A 23,281-nucleotide genomic window follows, 5' to 3' on the forward strand; every position below is an offset into this window, starting at 1 on the left:
ATTTAGATCCTCGCGAGTCTTCATATTTTATCGTGACAGAGCTTAATCGCGTCAGCATCCAGGTTGAAATGACGGAAGTCGAGAACAACTACGATTCAATCTTTGTTTTTGCATGTTTTTAAATAAGAAGATATTTTATTTTCCCACTGGATCACCATGATTTCTACCCTTGACAGCCATCAGTAACAGAGATCTTGGATGTGTTTGTTTAACACACATGAATCCAGAATATTTAAAAACGGTGGACCAGACTCGGACCTGGTGGGATTTGGAGATGAGGTCATTGACCGAGCTGCCGTATGTGAGCAGCTGGGAGTGAGAACGTGTCGACACTACCTGACCAGAACCAAACAACCAACAACAAAACAGACACACAAAGTGAGGAACTTTCAGGTGAATGTATGAGCCAGAGTTAAGTCATTGGACCTGAATGCACCAGGTGGCGTCTGAATCAATGCTAATGTTGCGTTGTGTCTGCTGGATGTGTAAATAAGCCACTGCTCGCTTCCTAACGTATTTGCTTTACAAGGTGACATTATATCACTTTATAAACTCAACATTAATATCAAAGTTTGAATGAAAACGTTACATAAGTAGTCTCTGCACAGCTTGATCTGTCAAACATTTGTCCTCCTGTGATGATGAAGTCAAGTCATTCAGACATGTAGGAGAAAAACAGCACGCCTGCTATCTTGCGTACCAGTTGAGATACGAATCGTCAGCTGACGACTGCCTTATGCTAATTGGTGTAGGCAGACTTTGAAGTAAAATAAATGGCCCATGCAGCACTGCGGCCTCCCCGGTGACTCCCACATTATGCATAAAAGACACGTAAGATTAATAATTCTGCATGAGCCGGGACAGAGAGCCGTCAGGTCGCCCGGGCATGTATATGTTCTGCGAGGAGGTCTTAGGAGGAGCGGTGAAATGTAATTCTAATATCAGCTGTAAATGAAACACAGATTGTTCTGATCCAGACGCTGCTTGTGAGACATGCTAATGTACGATGAGAGAGGGAAGAAAGAGACGACGAGGGGGAGGAAGAGATGGTGAGATCGGGAAAAAAAGTCTCGGCGGGGAAACGGTTCCCTCCGTCTGAATTATAGTCACATCACAGAGCGGCTGAGGCTGAACCAAATTTAATCAATGATTCCAACATCAAGAGTGTGCTTGCGTGTGTGTGAAGAGGGGATTTTAGCATACACTCTTCAGTGCAAAGCTTGTCCAATTCACAAATGTCATTCAGCACTAAACCGACAATATTATGCTTCTACAGATACATTATGAGACTGTATCCTTTGGCTTTTTTCATCAAAGGCCTGAGCATCATGGGAGGATTTATGCAGAAACTGGCATGCAACCCCGCTAGTCTGAAAACAATGACGAGGTGTAAGAAAAACCCCAACAACAACAAGCTGTATCATAGCACAATGGCGGATAATTCACTGTGGAGGTCGCTGGCAGCACATGTGCCGTCCTGCAACCTGAGGAGCAAACACAACGTGTGGATAAAAGTTCTCTCTCGCCGTCAAGAATATAAAACAACTGGGCTCGACGGGACCGGAGAACAGCAGGCCACATCTTATCCGTCTTAAACGTGGTGTAATTTCTGCAGCTAGGTGTCTCTCGACCTGGTGGGGGAGCTGGATTAGCGAGCTCATGTGATTACGTGATCTCGAACATCCTTATCGCCAGGCTTCAAGCTGCGTGGCCGCGGCCGAAAACACAGCGGTGTAACCGATCGGCGTCTCACAAGGAAAGACTGACGAGAGAGGCGACTACTGGTTTGAAAACAACAATGGTGGCTGGTTAGCACATGCTGCTATAACATCAGTGAGAATATACCAAGAACCAGAGCAGAGCTGGAGACTTTTCTCAGATGAAGTGAGAATAACTTGGTTTGGTTTACTGGTAGCATCGCACCTCAACTGTAGATCTGATTGGTTAGAAGTTTGAGGTTATAGACAGATCGCTCGCCCAGTGACCTGCCAGGTATCTGTTTTCATTGTGCTCACCTTTCCCTGATAGTTCTGTGTGGAAAACCATCCGGCACATCAGGTTAGGAGTTAAACAAACAAACCACTGCAGATGAAAGTCTGCCTCACGTTAACTCAGAGAGAAACGTCCACAGATGAGATATTGAAGATTGGTAATGTTTAGGATAATATAGTAATAAGTCTGGTCGTTTTAGGACATTTTACTGTGGAAATGTTACAAAATATACCTTTAATTTTCTCCATTATAGTCTAGGAAGTTCTTTCCATGAAACTTCTGTTGCATGGATGGTTTCTTTTATACTTGGACAGATTTGGGGGATATTGATAATGTTTCCATCTTGAAATTAAAAAAAAAAAAGACAAAAAGAAAAGACGTGAGGATTAAGACAAATGTGGAAAGACATATTTAGTGAAACAAACGTGATGCTTCCTCTCAATCTCTATCAGAGGAAACATCAGCGGTTCTGTTGCTGCAGTTAAATCGCCTGTCAGTTTAACTGCTCCGGAGCACCTCTCGGTCCCTTGGATCCAAAGCTGAAGACGCATTTTTCATTTAATCTGACAAAATATTCTCAGAAAAATGTCAGTCTAGTAGCTGCTCTAAAGCTTTCACAGATGAGATAGAGTCTGACAGGTGTCGCACCGTGGTTTTTTTTATTTATTTGTATTTGTACACATAAAGTGATCTTCTGCCCCGTTCTTATTATCAGGACATGACAAACACGACAACGCTGTCAGTTTCTTTTTATTGAATTTAGCGCACGTGATAAAACAGAATCTGATATACATATATAAGTCTGTTCTTGTTATCATGAAAAATAAACAGTTTGACAAGTGTTAGCAGGCACACAACAAGCTTTTACTCACACTGAGCACCATCAAACACACCTGAGTGTTATTTATATCCATTATTTAATGATACTATAATACAGAAACAGGGAAACAGTGTGTTCTGAAGTCTCTGCTGATGCGGTTTGAAAGCAGCCGGTGCGGGATGTTGATATGATAACAGACTCTTTCATCGGACGCTCTGACACTTCCTCACTGACGCCTGCAGCCTCACTGATCTCTGCACCTACAGAGCAGACTGAGAAACACTGGAACGTGTTTTATGACACAGCAGCGGATCAGATAGATTTTCCCGGATCACCCAAAGATCGAGTGCAGAGACGGAAAATAAAAGCCAGATGAAACCGACTCCAACACTGACTCGGGCTGATTCCAAGGCACGTCTGTCCCGAAGGCAGGAAGCCAACAATGCAATGAGATTTTTTTTTATTTATTTTTTTTTTTCCAAGGACGTTCTCATATATTGTTGTTAAAAAATGCCAAACACAGATAGATGTCACTGACCTCGACCCACAGCGGGCAAAAAAAAAGAAAAAATGCATCTTTGTAGACGGTCCAAAAACTGTGCGTGACTTCCTGTTGTTTACAGTCGCAGATGTGGAATCGGCGAACATTTAATAATAGTTCAGCAGCCGCAGCAGTTCTCGCCTGACAAATGAGTTCTAGCAGCAGCATATTGAGGTAGTTTAAAGCACCACCTGACATTTCCAGTACATGTTGTACCTTCGACAACAATCAGTGTGTTTGGAACATAAAATCTGACACCTGCAGCCGAGTAAGGATTCGATACAGCCTCTCTCTCCCTCTCTCGCTTCAGCACCCCACACCTTTATATTATACACCAATGGCATTACCAATTAAAAACACTCCATGTGATTGAATTCATCTTCAAATTCATTAACAGGCGACCAAACTTAATTGGTTTCTTGATGTGGATTCAGAACACAATCACATTTCGAGCACTCCCTTGCCAATCGGAAGACAGCTCTTCATACGTCATCAGCTGTTGTCAGAGGTGGGAAGTATCAAAGTTCGAACACTTTGCAACTAGATTTTACTTTAGTAGACTGGAACGTGGAGAAAAGGCGTGTTAGTGTCTCGTATCTGCAGAGAGTTTCTGATTTTCGCTTTACCAACCCAACATGTGTCTGTTTGACGTCCTGGGAATGAGACTCAACAATCAACTGTCTTTGTGGTGCGTTCAGGAACAGCTGGGACAAATCCTACTGATTCTACCTTTAACTTTAATAGTCTTTGAATTCTATTAATATGATGTGAGCTTCAGTTAGCTTTGAGCACAAATGTCCTTCAGAGGGAGACTTTTTACTCTGATACTCTGAGTCCATGTCAGAGTCTGAACTCTGTTACTGGACTGGAGGAAACAAGCTGGATCAGAACTTCTACTGTCAGCAGAGTCTGTTTTTACACAAGTCTCTGAACTTCTACTGGAGTAAAAGATGTGTGTAGCTCACATCCTTTACTGGTTGTTGAAGGCCGTTTATCATCCGATACATCATCTTCAACTGTGGTGATTAATCTTGTATTCTCACAATGCCGCTGCCATTTATCTGATGGAGACAGAAGAGTATGGACGCTGAGCTTCGGTGTAAATAATAATATTAATCATGGCTCTGTTAACTGTCCTGGAGTCCAGGAACTGACTCATCAATGATCTGACTGTGCAGCTACAGCTCCTCATCTGAAGCCCAGCAGAGAGTTCGTTCAGTCTTCTCACTGTTCGACATTTCATATCACGTTCATTACATTACATCATGTTCACTCCGGCCCCCTTTTTTTTCTTTTTGCTTTTGGTCCATTCTCTCTCCCCCCTTCATTCTTTCTTCCCTTTCACAGACTTCGTTTTTGACAAAGGTCATTTAAGCTGACAGCCGTAAAATGATGAGAGCAAGGAATGAATACGAATCAAAGGGGAACGGTGTGAGAGAGAGAGACATGCGAAGCAGAGAGACAGAGGAGATATTGTTCATGTACAAAGCCAAAGGGCTGGAGAGAACGAAGAGAGAACAGATCCTGTGGCACCCACAGAAATCCTCTCGTCTCTATCAGATGTGTCAGACCGGATAATAACGCCCGTCCTGCCTGATCCTGCTGGACCACGTTGTTTGTCTGCAGCTTTTATGTTTAACCGCAATTACGAGGAAAAGGAGCCCATTCATTTTTAACCTTTTATGTTGTTAAAGGTTAGAACAAGTTTGCTCTCAGTGGGTCACTGCTCAGTCTGAAGCCTGAGGCTTGTTTCACTTTAAAGCTGCACTTTTAGGTGCTGCTAATCAAAAAAGCCCCCAGAGCTTTATAATGCTCAGCTTAAAAAGGCTTCTGAGGGACGGTACTTCTTTGTGTAAGTGCAGTGGAAAAACCTTAAGAAATACTATCTGCTAACCAAGGAGGTGTATTCACGAGCAGGGACAGTATGAAACAGGGACAAGGGCGACTGAAAACCTAAAAAACTGAAAGAGAATGTGCAGAAAAACTAGTCTTACCTCAGTCTAAACCTTTTCCCTCCTTCACCGTGATTGATGTGATCGTTAGCAAGTCAGAACCGCTCGAAAGAAACGGAGCTGTTCCGATAAAGTTTATTGAAACAGCTTAAAACTGTGTCGGTTTATGTTGCGACGAGCAGGTTTGGCGTCTTAATGTCGTGAAAGCTGCAGAGCTGCAACGGTTAAATGCTGCGATCACACTGCGAAGCTCCCAGGTGTGTCTGATAACTGTGTGTGTGTGTGTGTGTGTGTGTGTGTGTGTGTGTGTGTTTGTGTGTAAGTGGTCCCCCAGGATGTCGTCGTAAATGAATTGTGCGTCCTCAGTCAACCTCCTCTAAACCAGCGAGGGGACAATCTTCCTCCAAACCTTTTCCTCTGGTTAAAACGTCTGAGGGCGTTAAACTTATAAATGTTATAACTGAGTGCAAAGAGGGAACTCCAAATATATCGATCCGACAAAGCAGATTAACCCGGCGTCAAGTTATTTCTAAGAGCCCGACGGAAAATGCATGTTGTCTTTGTGCAACAGTACAAAAAGGGAGGCATTTATATTTACATTTCTTTAGTTTCATGCACTAACCATCAATTCTGTTGAGATGCAAAAAGCACCTAAAGCCTCCTCCAACATTAGCTTTCCTCTTTGTATCTGCAAACATGGACTCATGCGCCTGCGACGCATCTACGACAATCCATTATTTAATCTCAAGACTCGATAACGTGGCTCCTTATACTCCAACACTAACAAACAAAATCCCAAAATTCACTCATTTCGTCAGTGCATCATTATCTTGCCAGTTTTGTTTGAAGACACCAAACCAGTGAAGATTATTAAGATTAACACCAGAGTCTGTCTGTGATCCTGCGAGTAACAACAACTATCTACACCAGAACACGGACTTATAGGCTGTTTGTGTGAGCAGCTTGAGCTGTTTGAACTGCTGAAGTACAAAGAACGACACTTTATAAGTTTGCTGTAACTTACATAATGTAATGTAATGTCTTTTATTGTGTGGTCACTGGTCATATGGTGTTCTGGGAGTCTCTGGCAAACAGGTATCATAATGTGTTGCCTTCAAAAGAGTATGATTATCTCTTCTGTGGGACTTATAATGTACAAGTTGCCACTTTCAAGGTGAAGCCAGCAGCTGAGGGCTGGAGGTCAAGGTAACAGTGGAGAGAAGGGTCTTTGTTTTCACAGTCATGTGGAGCCTTTACAGCTGCTGTTTTGCTGAGCCTCAGGTGTGAAAGAAGATGTCTGAAGGTGAATGGGTGTTGAAATGCTGAGTATTGAATATTCTAACTATTCTAAGAATCATTATAAGAACTGACAGAAGCAGAATGAACTGAAGTGTCTTTGCTCCCCTCACCTGGGCTTCGTTGTCTTTGAGCAGCCGTTTGGTTCGCGCCCCACCAGGGTCGTCGGTCACGTTCAGGATCACCACGCTCTTCTTCTCCCAGCCAATGAACGAACCGTCCGTCATTCCCTCCACCATGGCCAGGAAGTCCTCGTAGCCGTGGTGCCGCGTGGTCACCACGGAGAAGGCGGTCCAGTCGTACTCCTCAAGCACCTCGAAGATGACCTCGAGCTGGAGAGAGGTGGAGCAGGTGAACTGGAGGTAGATGGAGCCGCTTTCCTGAATGCAAAGAGACACACAATGAACTCAGGTTTGAAGATATCAACTCTAAATACAGTTTCTAAAGATTTGGAGAAAGGTAAATCATCAGATCACTGATATCTGTCCACCGGACCTGTTCTTCTCTGTCACATTCTGAGATTTCAGCATTTGCTTTTTCTGGGCTTAAAGCTATCAAAAGCATCAACATGAAATATAAAAATATAATGCAGCTATAATTAACCATAGTTTTGCTTTAAGGTTAGTATAAAAATACAAATCTGGGACAGGAAGCAGACGCCAGTCTGCAGCCTGGAATCCAGACATGCATATATCCACGAGCCCGTCAGAACTGGGGAGAGAATACAGAGTTATAAAGAAATGATATGAAAATGTAACATTTTTATATGACCACGCACTTTTATGTCGCTCTTTCTATCTCGCCTCTTACACAAATCTCTGCACCGGCACTGATTCACTGTTAACGGTCATTAGCGTGATTCAGCGACTGTTTTCTGAATGCTGTAGGACTTCCACTTGTCTTACAGTGTAAGGGCGGATCCATACAGTCGCAGTCTGAACTAGTTCTCACTCAGTTCAGCTCGTCTCGCCTTTGGTGGATGGCTTGACTTCAGTTTTATTGAGAGGGGGAACACTCGGAGGGATAACGCCGTCTGTCTGTCAGAAAAAGTCCTTGGCTCTCTTCTGAATGAGGCTTTCAGTGTCAATGAAAGAAACAATGATCGCCTTCCTCTCCGCTGCTCCAGTCACACTAAATCTGGATAGACGAGCCGCTCACTGTTCGAGAGAGGAATTCATTTCTTTGGGCTCTTCTTTCTTTTGTGTGTGTGGTTTTTTTTTCCTTCTTAAAACTTAAAACAAAAAGGGAACAGGGTGGAATAATCCGTATAGGTTGAGAGCTGGAATGAATACTGAAATGAATGATGGACTTATCTTGACAATGTGCACGCCTCTGCACTTTTTTTTTTTTGACACTGTCCAAAACTTTTCCAGCCCGCGCTGTTAGCGATTAATTATTCAGCTCCTTCTGAGCATAAAACAAAGCGGCAGTGAGCATGTGTTTAAATTAATGATCAAGAGGAAAACTTCAGGGAGTATCGCGCTGCCTTCCCACGTCGACAGGGCTCACCCCGGGTTACGCTGCGCTGAACTAGGTCAAATATCAAACCGGCAGCGGCCTGATTCATGATGTAAGCTCGTCTGCGGTTCTTAGTGCAGGTTACAGAGGAGTGTACAGGGAGCATGCTGGGAGCGATCGTGGTGTCGGCTCAAACATGAAACAGAAATGTTTCTCGTCCCGTTGGAAGTTGGAGCTAAAATACTCTGCAGACGGTCTTCAGGCGAGCACTCACCAGAAACAACGAGCGGCTGACGTCGTGTCCCAGGTCACAGATGTAGAAGCACTATTGACACAAGCTTGATAGATTTTTTTTCTTTGGTGTGTATCAGGAAACAAGCTTTGACTCTACATCCCAAAGGCAATTAAGAACCGATTAGAGTTAATTTATACAAATATTTCTCAAACGCAGAGTGACCCTGGAGGCAAAAATGCCAATTAGTTGTGGTAAACCCCAACGGGCAAGGTCAAACAACCGGAGCGTTGCTTAACAGAACGCAGTGGAAAAGACTAACAATCAACCAAATCACAGCACGCTGCTGGTAAACCATTATTTTTACCCAGAACACCCCTTGATTTCGAGTCTGTTTTCCAGTCCAATAGAGTGAAAGTGACCCTGGATCAAATCTGGATGAAAGCGGTTCTTGTGAAGCACACGGGACAAACAGGTGAAGTTAATACATTTAACTGTCTTTTTGCTGGGACCACCTGACGTGCACGATTCACCCAACAGCTGTGGGGCCTCCCTGCACGACAATCCACCCCGCCACACCACAAAACTGCTCAGTAAAGACCCGAAAGACTGACGTAGTTGACCTGGCCACCAAAGTCTCCTGATCAACCATTGCAGGGATGTGCATCTGACTTGGATCTGACCCATAGACACAAGGACACAAGACCTCTGGGACCATCCTGTGATATCTGGCACCAGGACTTTTGCAGTGGATTCAGCTGGTTGCAATGACGGTCCTTCTAGATCAGATCGAGTTCTTGGGGTCGATGCCTCAAGCGCTTTGCCACATTCCTCGGCTATTTCTGAGCAGGTAGTTTGTGATGTAGCTGGTGTATCGTCCTTCTGGAGAGGCCAAAGACGTTGTTACCAGGCGGTTTACTTGGTTTGCAGCGTTGTTTGGTAGTTCAGTGATTAAGCGTCCTCCACATGAATACCAGCAACCAAAGTTTCCCATTTTATTTGAACATCATTACGTCATCTGTCAGTCGAGCTAGCAAGTAGGTAATTGGCACTATCTCATTCTGGATACGACCCTTTTATCCCTCGCAATCTCTCTTCTGTGATTATGGAACCAAAAATAACCCCGGAGTCTGTAGAGGCAGAGGCACATTGTATAAATGTAATCAAAGGGACTTCACTGAGTCTAAAAGAGCAACTGTGGCTCTGCACCTCAAAGCAAACTCGCTCCATCAACACAGCTGCGTCTGATAATGAATACGTTCGCATGCGGTGACGGTTCAGTTCAGTGTTACATCAACCGTTAGTGTCGCCGAAGTTACAGTTATGAAGAAATCCCCATTAACCGCATCATGCTGTCAACTCCAGGCCACTTAAAAACAAATTGTCCCACTTATTGAACATCGCACCTGTCACGCTAAACTGCTTTGTTAGCTTGATCTACTTACCATTAATGTCTGTCAGCAAAACATTACCTTTTGTCGCACACAGATTAGCCACTCGAAGCGCTGATACCCGTTAATTAGTGCGTAACAATGTGGAGAAGATCGTTTAAAAACGAGGGAGGGGACACATCAGACATTTTGATTAACTGGATTGTGAGTTTTTGACATTGAACTCATCTGAAAAACAAAACAAAAAAAAAAATGATAAAGTTGATGACATGTAAAAATATGTTGATTGCAATTACTATGAGACCTTTTCTGCTACGCTCACAGTGCGAGTTAGAAAACGTCCGGCACGTCTTAGCAGCAGTGACAGAACTAGAGCAGTTCTGACAAAAAAATCATTTTCCTCTTCTTCATTACTGCTTAGCGACGAGGTCAGAGTCACATATTTCCTGATATCTTTAGCATTAAGAAAATGTACTGTATCCTACGAGGGACTTCAGTCTGAAATAAAATATAAGATTCTCCTCTCAGCTCTATTTTCTGGCACCAAAACTATGAGCTTTAGCGCTCCGTGACAGAGAGCGACTGTTTTACATCAATTATACTCATGGACCTAAAGTATGTGTCACATCCAGAGCTGATAAGTTCACTTTTGTGCAGAGTAATGTCTGGAAAAAAGGAGCAGAGTCTGTGCCGAACCTGATGTGTGCAGTTTAGAGTTACTGCTGCTCATTTTCTACTGACAGATATTTGCATTTGAAAGCAGAATCTGTAAGTAAAGGACTTTTGGGATTCTGGTAGTATTGACACGCTCCACTTAACCGAGCTTTGGTTGCATGCAGGTAAACAGTCATTTTGGAGAGCAAAAGAGTGGAAATCCCAAAGAGACTCCAGCTCCACTCCCATGTCTTAAGTTGTAAATCAGACTTGAACAATGGTCGACGCGTGGCAACGCAAACGCCAGAATAAATGTTAGGAACGTGTGTTTCTGCAAACCACAAATATGTTGAAACTTTTCTTTTCTTTAGGTTAAATTTTCAGTTCTATGCTGGGACAATGCTGTGCTGGTTGGGTTCAGGCAACAAAGCCACTTTGTTACGGTTCAGTTAAGATCAGTTTCTGCCTTAAAATACCCAGTTTTGTCGCCACAGACAGAGACAGAATTTCATATGAGTTCTCCTTGAAAATATCCACCGATGTCATGCCTACAAATACTGAAGAGACAGTCTTTAACTGCCTTCTCACTTCACCACACATCCCACCATGAAAGTCAGCTCATATACACGTAAGGTGGATGTTATATAACACATATTGTGGAAATGTGTCAGTGGTTTGCAGCGACTTTACCTGCCAGCGTCTTATTCTTGCAGCTGCACAGATGAAGAAGTTTTCACTGTGTTCACTAGAGGCAACATCAGTGTCAGACGATGGCCGACAGGTTCTGAGAGTGTTTTTCTTCTGCTGGAACAGTCTCACAAAGTTCTGTGTCTTAAAGCTGCTCTAATTGATATTTATATAACGGACCTGATGACTACCTGTAATGTGTCAGGGGTATCACTGTACACTTCCTGCAAGCAGGTGAACATATAGGAGCGTTTAGGATCTAAAGAACCAGATGGAGCTCAGTGAACGATATGGTAAAGTTTGGACCAATAGTGGAGTTTTAAAGACAAATAAAGTACAATGCACAAATATAATTACTGTTCCTGCAGCTCCGTGACTGATAGATCTGTAACCACATCAACTCAAATCCTTATATGTTAATATTGTGTTCACAGAATGTTCCACTGGCCCTAATTGGTCAAATAAATCAATTAATGATGACTTTACCTTTGAAGGAATTGTACTATTCTGGCCTTTGTTTCTCGTTTGAAAATTAAAGCTTAATTATTTATTATTCAAATCAAATATTCATTATAAACATAACCCTGTCAAGAGTGTAATTCTCCTGAGGAATCAGGAAACAGCAGGAAACAGCTTCCCTCCACTACTGGACTCAAGAACACTTGAATTTCTACCCACTTCAGAAGAACTCCAACAGGACAAAATGTTCAGAAATGTACTGATATAATTACACGATTGGGTCGATCGCAGTGTACCCTGTGATTGTAAGCAACATTAGTCATATCCAACCTTCAGAAGCCTTGAAATAGAAGAACAGGTGAACATTTTTCAGTGGAGCTAAATCTTCGAGCGTTTGGCTCATTAATTTCGTACAGTTTGATCCTATAAGCTGCAGATATTCTTGTTTTAGTCCAAGTGAAATGAAATTAAAAATGCTTGATGATGCAACGTTCAGTAATGCGTTTTTATTCTCTACCTGTGGCTCTCGCCCCAGGCTGGCTCCTCCCCCTACGGCCACCACGGGAACCCCCGTCTGGGCGGAGACGAACTCCAGCATGGGGGCCAGGGGGGCGCGGTTCGGCGGCGGCGGTCTCTCCTCCTCAAACACCAAACCCTGGAAGTAAAAAAAAACAGGTCGCACAATGAAACACAAAAGGCGTTACATCAGCCTCATTTCATGAGCTCCTCATCAGACTTCTATTCATCAAAGCTGCAGTTTATTTCATTCTTATGCACCACGAGAATAAATTAAAGGCGGAACGAGTGAGCAGAATGTCCTGGGACCGCGAGCACGTTCACATCCTGTTCACAGTCCTTCGGATAACATCTCATCTCTAGTAAAGACTTTATTTCCTCACCCTGCTAACAAAAATCTGAAGAGACTCTTTCTAAAGAGTTTAATGAAGTAATGAAACAACTGTTGGAGGCTTTTAAAAAACGGGACTGTTGGGCTGCTTTGATTGCCAATCAATGCTCACGGAGATAAAATCGGCCTTAAGTCCCTGCAGCGGACCGCCATCCTGTCGGGAGAGGAGTGTGTGTTGTAGCTGTCCAGCTTAAGCTGCTTTACACCACAGAAACAACAGATAAGCTCCGGGCTTATGGGCCACCTCAGCTCCTACATGGGCTTACTAACGTGCTGGAAACATGCCGAACCGCTGCCACAAACAAGCAGAGTTTTTGGATGAATGTTTTGGTAATTTTGACGTGATTACTCTTCAAGAAAGATCCGTCAGCGGCGGTAATAAATTACGGATAAACGCGTGCAGTTCTGGCAATTGCCATTACTTTTCTGTAATGATACGAGGTGGAGCAACTGTGATTTGAGGCTTGCTTGATGACTTAACGCTTGTTTTCCTGTTTGCAATTCAGAGGGAAGCAAATTGAAGTTAAGTGTGGCTGACAGCTCAATTCTCGCAGGGAAGCATTTCATATGCAAATAGACACGACCTGGAAATAAGACTGCAAGTGTTACTTTAAAGAGTTAACGTCATATATGGTCGTTGATGTTTTAGAGCGAGACTCTTCCACTGTTCTGCTATGAAGACAAATAGACAAAATGAATGAGTGAATGAATGAGCAGTGGTGCGTTTAGTTACCTCTGTCAGCATCACATGCAGCTCTCACAGCTGCGGCTCAGATCTGCTCCTCTTATACGACGAATGAATGAATGAATGAATGAATGAATGAGGGAGTGAGAAGACGAACAAACAGGACAATGAACATGAACATGAATAAATAAAAGGACAGTTTGCATTTTGGCAAAACAGCTGAATTAACAAAAAGAAAGCAAACCTTGGCAACAACAACATGCTGAATCTGTGGAGCAGTGTCCTTCAGTCCTGGCTCACAGGTCACCGCCCTGCAGTTTTAGACGTTAACACACCTGATTCAAATGAATGGGTTGTTATCAGGTGTCAGTAAAGGGAAGTGACGAGCTGATCATTTGAATCAGGTGTGCTGGAGCAGGGAAACATCTAAAACATGCAGGGCAGGTGTCCCGAGGACCAGTGGTGAAGGAGATCCAAACATGGAGAGTTTCTTCAGTGAGCACTAGCATGCTATGTGGCAGAGACAGTCAAGCTGATGTAGCGTCGATGACATCCAAATGCAAACACAGAAGAAAGATGAGAGCGAATCCTCCCACGATGTTTAGATCCAACGTATGGGAGCGTTACAGGTTCCCGATTAGCTACGGCAACAATGGAGAATAATCAAGGGAACAAAACAGTAACTAATGTTGTGAAGTGTTTAACGGTGCAGATATGTGAGCGTACTCAAGTGTACAGAATACAGAATTTAAGCAGCGATGGAAGTGCTTGAACTCTGCTTCCATGTCTCACGTCTGCTTGTTAGTCAGTGTGTTGTGGACGAGCTGCAGCTACCAACAGGGGTGTAATGTGTGTTTTCTTATTGACAATGTGAGCTTGAGTGCCTTAAGATTAATTGCAAGTCTTCATTTTGTCAAAATAAATGACAGAAATGTTGTTTTATTTCCCCTTCAGCACCGAATATGTACAGCAGGGACACACTAAATCAGGACTTTTGTGTTTTGCTGCTGCAGTGATATATAATGATGGGCGACACATCTCCGTGTCCTTTCAAAAATGAAGCCAAACTATAATGGAGACGAGCGCTGTCATATTGTGCTGATGACATATTAAGAAGGCAGAGTGTGTGCAGTAGCGATCAGGGCCGGAGCCAGCTCATTTCACAAGCAGGCCTCGGCCGTCAATCATCATGTTTTAGCCCCTTTTTATAGCATCAAATAACTAAATAAAACCAAACGCATCAGGGAAACTGGATGGCTGAACTTACATAAGCTACTGAAAACGACAGAAACCATCCAGAAATGTTTTGGCTTAGTCTGTTTGTATGTACAGTCAAGTCACCCAGATCTGTAAATGCTGATCCAGCAGTGAGATCTGGGACAGGTGTGGGTAGTTGGAGGTCTACCTGCAGAGGTGTGGTGGCCAGCAGCTCACACAGCTGCAGCAGCAGGCTGCCTGGGCTGCTCTCGTTCACGGTCAGGTAGATGACGTTGGCCTGTCCCGACGGCGTCATCACTGTCTCCCCCACGAGCGCAGCCAGTGACAGGGATGACGAGGAGGAGGAGGAAAACGAGGCCATCGCAGCCACCCCTTCCAGAAAAGCTGAATCTGTTACTCCCTTTCCTCCTCCTCCTCCTCCTCCTCCTCCTCCTCCTCCTGGTCCGTTTCCCGGACCCGGACCCGGCCCCGGACCCGGCCCCGGCCCTGACCCCGGCTCACCAACCCCCGCACCTCCCACCACCGCCGTCTCCGGGAGCAGGGAGGAGCCCGAGTGGACCACCGCGATGTTGACGCCACCAGAGTCCCTCTCTCTCTCCCGGGGCCGGAGCAGCAGGGGGGGCGAGGGGCGTGCGGGCCCCGTGCAGGCCAGGACAGCCAATAGCAGTGAGAGGGCGGGCCTTGGGGCCACCATGGGGTAAAGGGAGGGCCAGTGGCAACTGTCGGATGGGGTTTGGCAGGTGAGGCCAGGTGGGATTCGGGGGATTTTTTTGGGGGGGGTAGTGGGTGACGTCTGTGGGGGAGGAGGGAGGGAGGAGAGGGGCTCACAGTGCTTCACCTGATGAGGACAGGAGACCCTGGAGAGGAAACAGACGAGAGGAGAAACTGTGTCATCATTCCGCCAACATACCTCAGTGAGACAGGTGATTTATGTAGCTGTTTAAAAGCACAGTTCTCCAGTTAACAGTGTAAATAAACGACACAAGCTGCAGCTACTCATCTGTGTATGCTCAGACGTCTTAATTGTGTTTATTTTCCTAATAATTAAATCCGGCTGACATGAAGGATTAAACGGGGCAACTATAAAAGTTAACAGATAAGGATTTGTTGGAGCGCAGTGCACAAACTTCAGAGCGATCGCTGTTTATCAACGAAGACGCTGTCGGAATCAAAATGAGGATCCTGCGGATTAGCACTTTAAACACACGGGTGATACTGTAAATACGAGGCGGGGTCTGAAGTGTCGAGAGGAGCAAGGCGACTCTTTATTCCTTCAGTCTTACCGAGGTGTCAGAATTAACCTTCTGGGATGATCTCAGAAAATGACTGAATGAAAATGTGTGAGTCTTCAGAGCGATGGGAAGATGAAAATGTCCCGGGAAGTGACTCGCATCTTTCCCGTGAACATCCCTCTCCTTTCCATCGATAGCATTAGGGAGGTTTGTCAGATAAAAGTAGTTTCAAACAGTTTCTTATTGTGTGTCAGCTGTAATGAACACTATGCTAGATAAGCTAAATTGCTACGAAACCCCAGTAATCCAACAAATGTTCAGATGGATCGAAAGTCCATTTGTCCAACAACAACCTGTTATCCTGCAAACAAACGGCCATTGCTCTGAAAACAGACACTCTGTTGCCGTGTCTCAGTTCAGGGTCTGCATCCTCTGAAGGACTCGGCCTTTGTGGTCTTCGAAGGCGAGTCCTTCAGAGACCTTGTTAACCTTGTGACAGTCTCGCCTTTGGAGCATTTCCTGGTTGCATCACCAGATGTTTTACCGTTATGTTAAGTCATTTCTGCCGCCCAGGCCTGCGAAAGTGACGATCTACGCTACGCCATGTCGCCATTTTCTCTCTTTCTTTCTTCTTTATCGGGCTCGCAGATAATCTTGGGACATGTGAGGCCACGAAGGATTGTAACGGTGCATCCTCCAAAAAGAGGGCAAAGAAGGAGCATCTGGAGGAGCCTTCAGATCGGGACAGCCTTCACACGGCGTTGTGACGCAATTGGACTTCAAATGCTCCTCTGAAGGATGCAGACGCTGAACTGAGACACAGCAACAGTCTGTGGTGCTGAATCTGCTGGGTTTGATTCCCTTGATAGGCTGTCGTCCTGGTCTTACACAGAACCACAAACCCACACTTAACATTATTATATCAGTGGCAGCAAACAGGATTTTGGAGCATTGGGTTTTGTTTCCTGGATAACAAGATTCTGGGTTTCCGAATAACGGGCCTGAGTAAAAATTTCACTTGAGTCAAACACTCTGTTTAGCAGTCGTTTGCAAAATGGGTGCAGAAATGTATTGTTGTGAAATATGTTTTGGAAAAAACTAAATGTAGGAAATACAAAAGAAGGAATTATACAGAAATTAATACCTGAATAAATATGTTTAAAAGGCAAATAGCAGAACAAAGCTAAATATATACACCCAGTGAAAACAGATATATCTGTTATGTCATTTTTTTATAGGTTGATATAAAATGATTGAAAACTGGTACAACAAGTGGACATTTACTGTGTGTAGTATAGAATTCAGACACAGCGAGTGTCTCTAAAGAAGTCAACAGAAGAGAGAAAGAGGACAGTATGCAGGTCAGGTCACATCCTCTGAGAGATAACATTCAGAATGGTTGTATTCATTTCTTTTTCTTCCACAATCCCGCTCAGCCTGAGGTCTGAGTCGCAGCACGCCGGCGCACAGATGGACCCAGAGGAACCGGCAGGAGCAGGACCGCAGAGAGTGAAGTGGTGAGTACAAGCAGAATGAAGAAGCAGAGAAAGCCCTGCAGGTGACGAGGGGATAGGAGATGAAGAAAGGCGTGGATGGAGTGTAGGTTGAGCTGCAGCCGGAGGACGGATGCAGTGTGTGTTGGTAAGGGAGAGCAAAAGGGAACAAAATGAGACCTGCATATGTATGAGAGTGAGGCTGAGCGAGAGGAAGGTGGAGAGTGTTGGTGTGCAGCAGAGACTAAACAGGACCGGCAGCGTGAGTCTGAACAATGAGACTCACACTACAGTATAAAACCATTCCTCTGGACGGAAAACAGTCTGTGCACAATTTGACATAATCGGCAAGTCCAAACGTTCTGGCTGAGCTCGAGATGCAATGAAAATAAAAATTACTGAAAAGAAATGTTCTGCAACAAATTCTTCTTCCTGTGGAGATTTCATGATTCCCACCTTCATTTCCAACCAGTTGCTTATGATGATGATGTCACCGCAAATGCTGTAAAGTCATTCTTCTTCAGGACGTGAGCTTAAACTGCAGAATGTAAATGTTAGCGGGTCTGTCTTGTTTTGATTATTTGATTTAAAGTCTACATTATTAAAACACAGAGGAGTCGGTGAATATTTTGTAGAAGTGATTTAATTATTCTCAGCCAGCCAGCACTGCCAATTACTTTGGACAATTGTAAAGTATAAAGATTGTTAAGGGAATTAAGTCTCTCTCTTTTTTAAATATAAGTATATATTTTTTGCAATTATACCATCACCACCACCACTAGCAGTAATCCACGATAAAATGAGTCTATACGCTGACGATGTAGCCTTTTACTTGTCTTGTCTCATAGCAGGATGTAAGAATGACACAAATGCTGCTCGATTTAAAAGTGATCTCAGTGATCAGAATTGAAGGCCGATCATCTTGATTGATGAGTCAAATCTCAAAGTTTAGTGACTAACTTTAAATTTGTTGTTGTTTAGTCTAATCAGCTGACATGGAAGAATTAAAGACTGAGTTTTCTTTGATACTTATTTTACTATTTGTAATTACAATGGTTAAAAAAAAAGACAGTGCGGGCTGTTTAATCGTTCTACCATAAATTGTTTGATATCTGTTGTGGTCTGTAATTACATATGAAATGTTTTAATTTCTCTGTGGATGTGAAAATCCACCCAGATCGATTATCAACTTTCAACACGTCCTGAACAGTATCCCTCAGAGGCTGGATGGATATCCAGACTTGGTATTATTAATTTATGGTGTCTTGTAAGTTCATGTCGACTGGACAAACATTAATGACACTCAGTAGAGCACATACCTCCCCCAGTGCCAATCAGCAGCTATTAATTCAATCAAGCCTAATCCAACATTAGATGAAACACGTGAAATCAGCCAGGATTTGTATTTGATTTGCATCACATTGTACTCACTCACAGATACCAGACACCTAAATAAGCAATTTCAGCAATTCATACATTATTAAAGGTCCTATTTGTAAGAAAAGTTGATTTTTCACTCTCAATCCCAACTTGTCAGAAAAAAACTGGCGCCATGGGATTCTGGCCGACCGGTCCTGCAATCCCAAAGCATCAATTTTTGATGAGTTAAAAAACCTACTTTTCTTACAAACAGGACCTTTGAGGAAAATGTTCAAAAGCTCCCATCTTGCACAATAAAAAAAGCCAGAAAATGATAGCTGGATTTGTCCCATTATTACAGATCCACAATAAAAGTTAATTAGGTCTATTTGGGTCGAGACCCATCACTCACCAACAGTCATTGGGGAAAACGTAACAACCGAGGTGGAGGTAATAATGAAAGAGCCATCATCACCACCATCTTTATCATGTAACACCAACCATAACCTGGATGTACCTCTACATCACTTCTACTCAGTGAGAACCACCAGAGGTCTGCAAAAACAAGGTTTCCTGTTAAGTTTACATTACAGTAATCGGGCAAACCTGACCAAGAACACATCTGTGTTGTTGGAAGCTGCAGTAGCCTAAAGGGCTCCACACTCTCACACATCTGGGAGCTGCCCAGCACTCGCACAAACTCCTATTGACTGCTAACAGCTCAGGGTAAACCATCTAGCTTGAGGGCGCTTTATACAGTATACGTTACATTACAGGCTGCAAGAATAGAGCTGTTTTGGTAGCAGCGATATTTGTGAGTCTCGGGCGACGACCTGTTGAGTCGTATGAGGATGTGTTGTTAAAATCTGATTGTGACTCAGAAGGAGGAGGTTGGGGTTATGGAGGGAGCTGGGCAGTAAAAAATGTTAGCATGTGTCAGGCAGTAATGACCATTCGGTACTCAAGCACGCAGATGATTGGACGCTGTTACTCACTCAGCTGAGCAGAGAGACTCTGGTTGTAAAAGCATGAATGGAAACAGCTGATGAAAGCGACTTTCACTGCTGCAGAGCTGGGCTACATTTGTGCTTTTGTCTCATCAGGTGCTGCTGAGTGAGCTCACAGTCACAATGTGGCCACTGAAACTAACTTCAACACACACTCTGCCAGCACAGGGCTGATACAACAACCGACTGATGTCAAGTCATGTCACATCATGTGTCAGAGGAGATTCAGTGGCTGGAAGCGCATACCAACAAGCAACATCATCTAAATACAACACACAGGCAGAGCAGAGCTGTCAGATGTGCTGCGAGATATCTTATCTGGACAGCTTCATCATTAGCTGTCCTGAAGAAGCTCTTTGTCTCTCTCTCTTATCTCTACTTGTACTTTTTCCACCGTTCAAAGGCGTTTAGTTCAGAAACCTTTTGCACCGTTGACAGGAACCTATCGACTTCAACGGAAATTGCCAGTGTACCAAGACAGAATGAAGAGTGCCAAAACACAGAGTCGAGTAAGTAATTCTAAAAGGTGACAAAGTTAATTCTGGAGACAGATCGTTTTCTGATTCGCGGGTTGTCAAATTCCAGCACTTTGGGTTGGTTATTCGGTGTGAATACCAATTTTGGTATTTGAAAACCTTGACTACAGATGTCACACTATTCTGTATTGTTACAGTACACGTATTACTATAAAGTGTACAAACTGAAAAATTACACACTTGAGCATTAGATACTGTTTCAAAGGAAAAGTTCATCCAAAGGAACAGTTTTTGCCTTCTTACCCCCAGGTCGATGGAAAGTCTGGTAGTCCACCAAACATTAAGTAGCTGGGGAGTTTGAAAATGTGAGAGAACACAATAGAAAGAAACAAAAATTACCAACAAAGACAAATTATGTTTCCCTTTGGTAGCTGTAAAGTTTAAAAGCAAGTCCACCTCTATTTTAGGTGCTTGGAAGAACGTTGCATTGTTGTTTTTCCCCCAAAGCTCCAGAAATGTTTTGTGGACTAAGAAAGTTCAACCAACTCTCCATCGCCATACGGGTGAGAAGATGTTTTCATCCTTGGGTTCTTCAACATACCTCAAGAGCACCAATATGAACTCTTGAAATCAAAAACCTTGGTGATCCAGGTCCTAAACATTTTCTCAGTGATTAGAAATGAAAGCAGGAACGTTCCAGTTGTATCTTGAACACTTTCAATCACCATCAGTCTGACACGCTCAGTCCCACAAGGTTCACGTTGTAGTTTGTTTTCCCTCCAAATAACCTCATCTGTGTCAGTGATTTCACCAGTTTCCATCAACATTTTCATCAACCTCCAGAGGAAAAAAAAAAGGTTTGAAATGTCCTTTCAGCTTTAAGCTTGGAATTGTGACGATAACAGCGAGAACAAGACAGTAATCTGGTCCATTATTGTCGAGAGAGAAACTGTGATTTCTGTCGCTGAGGTAAATACAGACTCATGTGAAATAATGTGAAGAACAGTGATGGAAAGAGCAGAATCTAATGGATCATGGAAGTGAATGACAGCTTTAGAAGCAGCCATATGTTTGTCTCAGCTGGAGGAATTGACAGAAGCGAGGGTGAGTCAGCGCTCATTGTTCATGTACAATATGGAGAAAATCAAAAGAAAAAAAAAGACCTGCAGCTCGGCTCAGCTCAGCTCAGCTCAGCTCAGCTCAGCTCAGCTCAGCTCAGGGTAAACAGCTCATGGCTGCCTGTGAAGATACAACGCTGGTTGTTTTAGAAAAACACAAAACATGGCGTGCAGGAAGTCGACCCTTCCGGTGCCAAGAACCTGCCAGCGATAAAGAAACTTTCTCCAAACCATACTTGCCAACTCTCATTGCCTTTCTTCCAGTTTTCTCCAGGGGAATTAATTTTCCTGTATTTGTCCTCATTTGTACATTTTTATTTATTTCTTAGGAGTTATCACAACCTGTTTCTGGCACTGTACAGTGTGTGGTCTACTGTTGCTCCTCAGTGATCCAGACACTGACTGATTAATGGAGAAGAGAATGAAAATACTCAAGTAAATTTCAGATGAACTGGAAAGAAGAACTTGCGTTTCTCTTGGATAGCTTTACAGGGAAAGGGTCAAGCTTTTTGTAAAATCTGTTGCATAATTTTTGATAAACATAGGAGAGTGATGTGGCCTGGATAAAACATCCGTTAATGTTTTAAAACCACAGACAGATCCAACGTTTGTACCAAAACGTGGTGTATCGCGTTCACCTTTAATGCTTAATAGCCACCTTTCTCAGGCGTGGATGGGGCGTTATTACCAGCCAACAAGGTTCCAAATGGTTGACGGCAGTTTGAGTCACACCTGCGGACATTTCCAGCCGTTCAAAACCAATTATTTCTCAGTGGAGGTTGGACCAACTCCATCTTTGCCAAACCATGATGTTTTCCAAACCTAACCAAGTTGCTTTTGTGCCTAAAATCAGAGATGTCACCAGAGAGAAACTGAAAATTCAATCTAAACAAACTGAACATTAAGAACTTATCTTCTTGACTTATTCTTATTATTCTGCATATTCCCTGTCTGTCTGTACTTAACATAAACATGCAGTTGCAGTAGTATTTATTATTTATAAGAATGCAGAAAGTAAAGTTTATGAAACTCAAACAAAAACCCAGCTTTGGTTTCAAGCCTGTTCCTGAGGTTTGATGTTGGGCCAGTTTGCTCCAGACCTGAATGACACTCCAGCATCAGCAGTCAAGTTTTGAATTTCTTTAAAGGTCACTCCTCTGATAAATGTCTTTTCACAGAATAATATCAGGATGAAACCTAAAAGCTTTCTATTCCACAGGCTCCCCAACTATCTGTTCCAGGGTCGCTGAATGAAAAACGCAGCAAAACAAGCAACCGAAGACGTAATGTCCTCCGTAAATAGCTGAACGAGTGCGTTAGGAAATAAGAAGAAAATGGTATTTTTCCATCTTGCAGTCTTGACCTATTTCAAGGATGTTGAAGCTCTTCTGATGCAGAGAAAGAAGGCAGGCTCTAAAAACTGTACGGAGCAGTGTGTTCCTCCTCGGTGGAACAAAACTAAAATACTGCATTTCAGTATTGAATGGGATATTACAGTTTTCTTTCTTTACGTGGAAAAGCATTTCTTGGACACATACATGGCTCATACATGTGTTTGCCATGTAATCAGACACATTCTTTGCAACAAACATAACAACTCAAAACTCGATCCAAGAATTTCAGGAGCGAAGCAGCTGTAGACGTCTGGTGTGATTCAACACAAAGGTGCAACTGAATGTTGAAGAACAGAAGATAAAACAAGAAAAGAGCTGCAGTAATTCCCATAACTGCTCTGCGCCTCAGCTGACCGATGCCGAGGACGATGGATGATTGGATTTTTTTCTTCACCGCTCACCACGAAGTCGCTGAATTTCTCAGAAGAGGTACATTTTTTGGATCGTCGGAGGAGTGGGGGGTATTTCTCTGAGGCCTGCAAAATATGCACTTTAAAGATTCTTCTTCCATTCAGCACGGCGTACCTGAAGGCCTCATTCATGAAACAGACTCCAGATTCAGACTGGTGGTCAGAAAACACCACTCGTACCTGCAGACCTTGGTGCTTTGTCTGTCGAACATTAACATCCTGCAGCTTCAAGTACTTCTGTTATATTTTTCTTCTTCTCCTTTGTGTACTGTTGGCTGTTTTTTCATGGTTTGGACTGCAGTCGGCTCCTCGAGCTCAAATTCATCTTGAACAGAAAAGTTTTGGACAGACTGGGTTAGACTTTCCAGTTTCAGAATGATACTGTGCTTCCTTGATTGATTATTTGATGGTCTGTAGTTGGAGAAGTATCCTTTCATTCATGTACATACAGTAGCTCTAATAACTAAACATTAGTCTTTATATGTATTAAAATACTGTAT

The 23,281-nt window shown here is 43.4% G+C and overlaps 1 protein-coding gene across 1 annotated transcript in view; it reads right to left on the reverse strand.

Annotated features, from left to right (window-relative positions):
• Nucleotides 1-23,281, reverse strand: part of grin2da (glutamate receptor, ionotropic, N-methyl D-aspartate 2D, a) — a 195,360-nt gene that overhangs the window by 104,982 nt on the left and 67,097 nt on the right. Inside the window, exons 2-4 of the mRNA XM_037094042.1 lie at nt 14,480-15,149; nt 12,000-12,137; nt 6,715-6,981 (exon numbers count right to left, since the gene is read on the reverse strand). Of these exons, the coding sequence (XP_036949937.1) occupies nt 6,715-6,981; nt 12,000-12,137; nt 14,480-14,986 (912 nt within the window). The 5' untranslated portion in view covers nt 14,987-15,149. The remainder of the gene's footprint in view (nt 1-6,714; nt 6,982-11,999; nt 12,138-14,479; nt 15,150-23,281) is intronic.

The sequence above is a fragment of the Acanthopagrus latus genome, chromosome 3, assembly GCF_904848185.1.
Source record: "Acanthopagrus latus isolate v.2019 chromosome 3, fAcaLat1.1, whole genome shotgun sequence".
NCBI classification, from domain to species: Eukaryota; Metazoa; Chordata; class Actinopteri; order Spariformes; family Sparidae; genus Acanthopagrus; species Acanthopagrus latus.